Source organism: Ovis canadensis, chromosome 7 (genome assembly GCF_042477335.2).
Source record: "Ovis canadensis isolate MfBH-ARS-UI-01 breed Bighorn chromosome 7, ARS-UI_OviCan_v2, whole genome shotgun sequence".
NCBI classification, from domain to species: Eukaryota; Metazoa; Chordata; class Mammalia; order Artiodactyla; family Bovidae; genus Ovis; species Ovis canadensis.
In genome coordinates, this window is record NC_091251.1 from 26,105,881 (window position 1) to 26,114,493 (window position 8,613).

At 54.1% G+C, this 8,613-nt stretch overlaps 1 protein-coding gene across 1 annotated transcript in view; it reads left to right on the plus strand.

Moving 5' to 3' along the window:
* Positions 1 to 7,714, plus strand: part of SMAD6 (SMAD family member 6) — a 77,914-nt gene extending 70,200 nt beyond the window's left edge. Inside the window, exon 4 of the mRNA XM_069597646.1 lies at positions 6,758 to 7,714. Coding sequence (XP_069453747.1) covers positions 6,758 to 7,299 — 542 coding nt within the window. The 3' untranslated portion in view covers positions 7,300 to 7,714. The remainder of the gene's footprint in view (positions 1 to 6,757) is intronic.
* Positions 7,715 to 8,613: the final 899 nt, after the last annotated feature.

Sequence of the window (8,613 nt, forward strand, 5' to 3'; positions counted from 1 at the left end):
GGAGGAGGCCTGAGCAGCCCAGCTAGGCGCTGGAGCCTGGGGGACTCAGGGCCAGCTTCCTGCGAATGCCCGGAGCCTTCACATTTCCCTTCCTTGGAGTCTAAGCGATCCGGAGACTTTTATCTGGGCACTTCTCTGGTTCGCCTCCCAGGGTGGGCAAGTCCAGGGCAGTCTGGCACGGCGGAAAGGGGAAGTCACGAGGGAAACAGGCTGCATTGCGTTGTTCAGGCTTTTGGAGTGTGCAGCCCACGGGGGAGCACACAGGAACGTTCCTGCCCTTTGTTTTGACAGAAAGCTGCTGATTCAAAGAACCTAAAGGCTTTCCTTGGTATTTCAGTTTTCCCTACCTTCCCCAGACTACAGTTGGCCCCCTAGGTGCCCCAGCACCCCCACAAAATTACACATTGGGCTCACAGGACCCTCACTTGGTCAAGAGGCCCAGAGGAAGGAATGCCAGCCATCGGAGGGGCTGGCTGCAGTGCAGGGGAGGGGACCTTCTGCTGGGCCAGTCTCCTCCTGCCCACGACAGGCATCCACCACCCTCTGGTGGCAGGAATGTGGGCGCCACCCAGAGGCCAGGCCACCCTTGTCCGGCCTGTCCCCTGGGCCCCCTGGGAGCCCTGCTGAGACCACTTTTAGGACAAGCCACAGAGGGCTGGCCTGGCAGCACATTTCTATCTTTGTTGTCATCCTTTCAAGGCGTCATACCTATGATGCATTGCACAGCTCTTCAGTACACAGGTCATGATTTTTGACAGTGTGTATACCCGAGTTCCTGCTGTTGAAGACAGCAAACGTTTCCAGCACCCCAGAAAGTTTCCTCATCCCCAGGGATTACTCCCCAGAGGTAATCCCTGTTCTGATTTCTGTCACTTTAGCTTCGTTTTGTCTACTTAAGAATTTCATATCAGTGGAGACAGCACATCTTTTGGGTCTGGCTTCTTTCACTCAGCCAGATGCATCTGAGATGCACCCACGTTGGGGTGTGTTTCAGTAGTTTATTACTTTTTACTGGTGAATCGTGTTCCACTATATTGCGTGCATGCTCAGTTGTATCTGACTCTTTGAAACCCTATGGATTGTAGCCCGCCAGGCTCCTCTGTCCACAGGATTTTCTCAGCGAGACTACTGGAGTGGGTTGCTATTTCCTCCTCCCGGGTATCTTCCTAACCCACGGATCCAACCTGAGTCTCTTGCGTCTCCTGCATTGGCAGGTGGGAATTTACCACTGCACCACCTGGGAAGCCCTCTTGTACTGAATGGATGTGCCTTATTTTTGTTTATCCATTATCATAGTCTGTTTGGGCTGTAATCACAATGGTACCCTAAATTGGGTGGCCTAAATAATACATATTTATTTCTCACAGTTCTGGAGTCTGGGAAATCCAAGATCAAAATGCTTGCTGCTAAATCTGGTCTCTAGTGAGAGCCATTTCCTGGTTCATAAATGGCCATATTCTTGCTATAGTCTCACACAGTGGAGTGAGGGGGCTTTCTGGGGTCTCTTTTAAAGGGCACTGATCTGTTCATGAGCTCCTCATTTCCCAAGGACCCTATCTTCTAATACTGTCACGTCAGGGATTAGCATTTTCACCCTGAACTTGGGGAGGGACACGCATGAGCATTTAGTCCATTAACATCCATCCTTCTGCTCATGGACATCTGAGCTGCTTTCCAGGTTTGGGTGATTATGGGTAGAGCTGCTGTGAACACTCATGAAGTCATAGACGCGTAGAGCTCACTGTTCAGAGGGGAAGACTGAGGCCGGGAGAAGAGAGCGCGCCTGCAGATCGGGGCTGGGAGACAGGACACCTGACTGCAGCACTCCTGACCCCCCGGTCTGGTGCTGCTCCTCCAGACCCGCCCCAGACATCACGCCAGACCGCGCCTCTCCTCTCCCCCTCCCCCCGGAACCCTTCCAGCCGGGACCCAGAGTCTGGCTGGGAACTAGGCCAGGCCCTGAGCAGGGGGTAGCGAGCAGGAGTTTCGGTCAGAGAGCGGTCATCTTTGATGTTGTTCACTCCGGTCTGACTCCCCGGTATTTATTTGCAATTAAGGAGCTGGTTCCTAATTAGGCTGATGGCGGGACCACAGCCTTGGAACCATGAGAAGAAAAGGATCTGCTGCAGATGAGGCTGTCCCCTTGCATCCCGAGAGGCAGCCCAGGCTGCAGATGAGGCTGTCCCCTCGCATCCCGAGAGGCAGCCCAGGCTGCAGATGAGCGGCCTGGTGGGTGGAGTGGGGCTCTGCGTCTCAGGGGAGTGGAGAGGGGACCCTGGGTTTGGGCGTGCCTGCCTGCTCACTCGCAGAGAGCGTTGTTAGCTTGTGAACACGCAGCATTAGATGTGAATACACGTTTGTGTGTAAACAGAGCCACAGGAGCACTCATCTGTGTCCCTCATGTTCAGCTATTCATCGCCTCACTTTTATCTCTTCACTTAGGAGCACCTCTTTGCACTTCAGGTACCAGGTTGGGAGCTAAAGCTTAACATTGGTAAAGTGCTTTACAATTTGCAAAGGCCACTGCTGTCCATTGTCCTGTTGTAACCTCCCATGGTGGTGATCCTGGGTCATGACCCCCAACACCTAAGGAGCCCTGGCCTTTGAAGGGTTAGGCCAGCATGGGGACAGATAAACAGCTGCTTCTTTCTGCTCCAAATTGATCTGCTGCTGGAGTTGCCAGAAAGTTCAAAGAGGGACTGTGTAATTGAGGTACTCAATTATGAACAAGTCCATTTTACAGATGGGGAGATTGAGGCTTGGGGACATTCAGTGACTTGTTCATGGCCACATATCTAGTCAGTGGTGAAAGTTAGGTCTGTCTCGCTCGGAAACCTTTCGGATCATGGGACAAGCATTAGGTTAGAATTCGGAGGTCTCTAGTTCTGGTCCCACTTCTGCCACCTACCGCTGTATGTCCTTGGGCAAGTCACCTGGTACCCCTCCCCCCCGGCACCATCTTTGGGGCACAAGGACACTGGACTCAGTTGATGGTTCCCACAGGCCACTCTCAGGACTGAGTTTTCACTGGTCTATTGTGAAAGAAACAAGAAAATTTCTTACAATGTAAATGTATTTTAAAATGTTCTGATTTGATTTTTAAAATACTCTATTTTTTGAGAATCAAATTATACTTTCTTTTGTGCTAGTGACAGTAGATGGTCTTGGGGTTTTTAACCAGTCTGTGTGTGACAAAATAAAATTGTAGTAACCTTGTAATATTCCCACCCCACACCCATTAAACAGTGTATTGGTTTGTGAAATTCCAGAGCACTGGGGCTCCCTGGATGAAATAGTGCTGGGGGACCCTCAAGCACCGGAGCCCAGAGACCCTGAGAGCTAGGTGGAGACAAGGAGGCCTCAGGCATGGTGACAGGCTCACCTGCTGCGCTGCTGTCTCAGGATGAGACCTGAGACCCTAGACCTTGGCCAGCAGCTTTCAGGCCTGAGGCCATCAGCCCCAGCTACTGGGAAGGATTCCAGTAAGGGGTAGGGTGACGGCAGTATGCCCACACTTGGCATATATTCTGTTTCCTTCCTCCTTCCCTTGCAGGGTGTTCCAAGAGCACCCTGGACGATACCCGCAGACTTGGGGCAGACGCAGAGGGGACTAAGACCCACCCATTCCTCCTTGAGAGTCAAGGCCAGCCAGGGACACTGACCAACCGCACAGACCCCTGCTCAGGCCAAGAGTGAGGCTGCATTTGAGGCTCTAGGCGCACAGGAGGGAGAGGTCGGAGAGGGCTTCCCAGAGGCGGCAGTCCATCCCTTGGAATTTGGAAGCCCTGGCCCAGAGCCCAGGCTTGATGAGGTGTTACTGCTCATCCAGAGGCCACAGGAGGTGAGCCCTGGACTAGGCGGTGTCCTGGAGCACCACAGCTGGGGCAGGCTGGGCCCCAGGGCAACTCAGGGTGGGTGGTTTATCCCCATGCATAGGGTTCCATCCCCCGTGAGGAGCACTGACTGGGACAAGACCCGGGACACAGGTGACAAGACCCGGGACACAGGTGTTGACTGGGGTTTGAGGGGGTGGTTAGATGATGAGGGCACAGTTGGTTTGGCTTGGCTGGGATTGGAGGTGCTGAGGAGGGGGACAGGAAGGCCCACCTGGCCTTGAATTAAAAGCCTTTTAGGAGCTGGGAGGGAGGAAGTGCCCCACCCCTAGGGTCCCATTACTCCTCTCTCTGTTAAAGTGCTTCTTAAGCTTTTATGAGTGGCTACACCCTGGGGCAGAGCTGCCCCTTTATGACTAGGGTGGCCCCTCTGTGCTTATCGGCGGGACAGCAGCACTCCCTCCCTCAGTAGGACTGTGTGAGTCTTCAGGGGATGAAGGTCTTTCGTTTGTGACTCACCAGCTTGTGGGTAAGCACTTCTAGGGATTCACAGCCCACGAGAACTGTCATGGTTACAGATAGGGAGACTGAGGCTCCGACAAGGTGGGGCGCCTGTCTGGAGTATGGAGACGAGCTCCCCTCGAGAGTGTGGCCTGGCACGGATGCCAGCCCCAGCACTGGTGAGCATGTGCCCTTGGCCGGTTATGGCACCTCCTGGGGCCTCAGTTTCCACACCTGTAAACAAGGCTGGTAGCAGGTGCACCAAGGCCGTTGTGAAGAAGTCACCTGGCTTACGGAGGGCACTCAGAGGTGCCTGCTGCCTGTGTTGTCCCCCAGCATTCTCCAGGCACATTTCTTTGCCTCCACACCTCTGTGCCTGGAGCACTGACGGAATTCTCCTCTAAGGAGAAGGTTGGTTTCGGAGTTTCACAGCCAGGCTGGGACGGTGCTGCCCCTCTGCATCTTGACAACTCTCAGACCAAGGCCAGATGGATGGATGGATAGAGAAAGGGACAAGGGCGTGGGGTACTCCTGGCTGCCCAGCTGCTGGGACTGGCCTAGTGCCCACTGGCTGAGGGGTAGGTCAGCTGAGAGCAGGGAGCAGGGCCTATTTCCCCCACTCTGACCACAGCTAGAACCATGAGGGGTCTGCGTAGGGACCGTGAGACAAAGTATACATCCTCAGGGGCTAGCCTGGGGCCCTGTGGCTGGGACCTTAATGCCACCCTTTGAGACTGTGCCTAGCCCCAGGCAGAGCAGAGCAAGCAACCTAACAGGAAGCCCCTCAGGTGCACAGCTCCCTGCTTGGCTGGGGCAGGGGGGCGCTCCCAGAACATAAGGGAACGTCGGGAGCTCTGTCACCCTGCTGCTCTGGGACGTCTGGGCGGGACTGGACTGAAGGCAGACAGCTGACCTCACCCAGGCTCCTGAATGAAGTTGTTGGCAGTGCTTTCTCCCTCAGGTGTGACTGGACTTTGCTCTGTGTCTCTGGGAGAAGCTGAGCTATAAAGGGCCTCACTATGTCCTCATCAGGCCTCCAGCAGGCCTTCTCCCTCTGCCAAAGCCCCAGCCAAGGGCCTGAGTGGGAAACACATCACCCCACTGGGCAGTCTGCTTCTGAGAGCCGTGAGCTCAAAGGAGAGCCCAGGCGTCAAAATGCTTCAGAATCTGAGGCCAGCCATGCCTGAGGGCAGTGAGGAGCAGGCTGCCCTTCAAGACAGGGCCCTTGCTATACCTAGTTTCAGGAAATTGTTAAATTCACGCAGATGCATAGAGGTGCTCCCAGCTGGAGTGAAAAGGGATTCCAGTCTTCATCCAGGCCACATCTTTGCTGTCACTGGGGAAAGTGGGGTCTGGAGAGGAACAGCTCAGAAACTGGAGCCCTTGAGGAGCGATCTCCTTTCCCTCTTAGAGACCCTTCATTTCTCTGTCTCACAGAAGCGGCTGCAGTTCTGGTGAAGACCTCCACTTCCTGCCAAGAGAGCCAACCTGAGGGGCTGGGGGTGGGGGTTGCTGGGAGACTGCATGACACTCAAGGCTGAGGCTGGGAGCCGTCAGCATTGAGCAGCTGTGATTCCCAGCTGCAAGAGATACTGGGGGCCACGTCCCCTACCCCACCCTATCCTGCCTTCTGATTCCTGAGACCCCTCCAAAGGGTGATTTACATCCCTCCATTGCCTCACCCTGGTAGCTCACACAGTAAAGAATCCACCTACAATGCAGGACAGCTGGGTTTGAGTCCTGGGTCAGGAAGATCCCTTGGAGAAGGGAATAGCAACCTATTCCAGTATTCTTGCCTGGAGAATCACATGGACACAGAAGCCTGCCGGACTATAGTCCACAGGGTCGCAAGGAGTCGGAAATGACTGAGCGATTGACTTGCACCTCACCCCACTCTGTTCAAGTTGAGGCTTGGACTGAGTGGGTTCAAATCCTGGTGGTGCCACCCGCCAGCTGGGTGACCCTGGGCTGCCAAGTCTCAGATCCTCATCTGTAAAATGAGAAGGTGGCCTCCTCGCCATTTCAGGAGGCCCCAGAGAGTCACGTGTGGAGTGACGAGTGCAGACCACAGCACCCAGAACAGTGTAGGTGCTCACCGTTCAGCCCCTCCCTTGGGTGTGTGGGTGTGTGTCCCTCTTCCGCTGGCTTGTAAAACTCTGTGGGCCGGAGCCGGGTGTGGCTCGTGTTTGGGTGCCCGTGGCACCTGGCACAGTAGGTGCCCTGCCTTTGTGTGTGTGTGTGGGTGGGGCTGGGCGAGGGGGCCTGCGGGTTAAGTTTGAGGACAGCCTGGCCCGCAGTGGATGCTCCCCATGTCTGTGGGGTGCTAGAAACTCCACGCACCTCCCCCTTCTCCCCGGGCCAGGCAGCCACACCACCTCCGCTGCCCGGCAATAACAGCTGCGTGCCCTGTGCTTGCCCCGCAGACGCCAGCATGTCTCCGGACGCCACCAAGCCGAGCCACTGGTGCAGCGTGGCCTACTGGGAGCACCGGACGCGGGTGGGCCGCCTCTACGCGGTGTACGACCAGGCCGTCAGCATCTTCTACGACCTACCTCAGGGCAGCGGCTTCTGCCTGGGCCAGCTCAACCTGGAGCAGCGCAGCGAGTCGGTGCGGCGCACGCGCAGCAAGATCGGCTTCGGCATCCTGCTCAGCAAGGAGCCTGACGGCGTGTGGGCCTACAACCGCGGCGAGCACCCCATCTTCGTCAACTCCCCGACGCTGGACGCGCCCGGCGGCCGCGCCCTGGTGGTCCGCAAGGTGCCTCCCGGCTACTCCATCAAGGTGTTCGATTTCGAGCGCTCCGGCCTGCTCCAGCACGGCCCCGAGCCCGACGCCGCCGACGGCCCCTACGACCCCAACAGCGTCCGCATCAGCTTCGCCAAGGGCTGGGGGCCCTGCTACTCCCGGCAGTTCATCACCTCCTGCCCCTGCTGGCTCGAGATCCTTCTCAACAACCACAGATAGCGCCCCCGCCACCTGCCCCGCCGCCAGGGGGGCCCCGTGCCCAGAGACACAGCCCCCACGGACGAACCCCCCCCCCCCCCCAGATATCATCTACCTAGATTTAATATAAAGTTTTATATATTATATGGAAATATATATTATACTTGTAATTATGGAGTCATTTTTACAATGTAATTATTTATGTATGGTGCAATGTGTGTATATGGACAAAACAAGAAAGACGCACTTTGGCTTATAATACAGATATATTTTCTTTCTCTTCCTCCTTCCTCTTTATGTTTTTTTTTCTTTAAAGAAAATGATACAGCAGAGCCAGGTGGAAAAGCCTGGGTTTGGTGTCTGGTTTCTGAAATATTAATGCCCAGACAAAAAGCTAATACCAGTCACTCGTTGATAATAAAGTATTCGCATTATAGTTTTTTTTTTTTTTTAACTGTCTTCTTTTTAACAAAGAGGGATATGCAGGGTTTCCGTGGGTTTCTGACCAGTGGGGCATTTGAAACTTGATTTCAATCTTTTAGTGGTTAAAGAATAGAGGGAATTACATTGAAAAGGAAGGAAAGACCTATGTTTGTTCTTAAGACCAGAGAAGGTTCTGTTGATCCTTCCCTCCCATGGCTGTGGGGTATCCACAGGATTCAGGAGGAGGAGGAGGGGGAGTTTGTGGCCCATCCATCCTGGGTAAACGCTTCCAGTCTGATGGGGGAGGCTCATGCTGTGGCCTACGCCAGCTCTCAGTCTGATGGGGAAGATGTGGGTCCACACCTCCCATCTCTGAGCTGTCTGCAAACTAGAGGACTAATTCTCACCACTTTGGGGAAATGATCTGTGGAAGAAAGACTGAGATGGTGGGTGTTGGACCCACTTAATGGCCTTGTGGAAACTCCCTGAGCCCCAGGGTGAAACTCCCTTTTAGGACCTAAATAAGCTACCCTCCAATCCCTCACCAAGTAGGTCAGAACCTGCCCATCTGGGGCTGTCGTCATGATTGATGCAAAGGCAGGTGGTTTCTTTCTACTCTATAAAAGGGAAAAAGTTAAAGGTTCTGGAAGGGTAAATGACTAGCTCATGAAACAGACCAAGGTTTGAACTTACATCTAATTGTAGGACCAGAGCCATATTAAATTAGTTTCCTCTCTTGAGAAAACTCAAAAAAAGAAGGCCTTCTTGGCCAAATAACTAAGGGGAATGCTACATTGTATATCTTCTTTCTTGGAGATTTACATTAGCCTATTAAATGCTCTGAGAAGTCCTGTGTATTATCTATTGCTGCGTAATAAATTATCCCAAAACTTGGCAGCTTGAAACAACTAC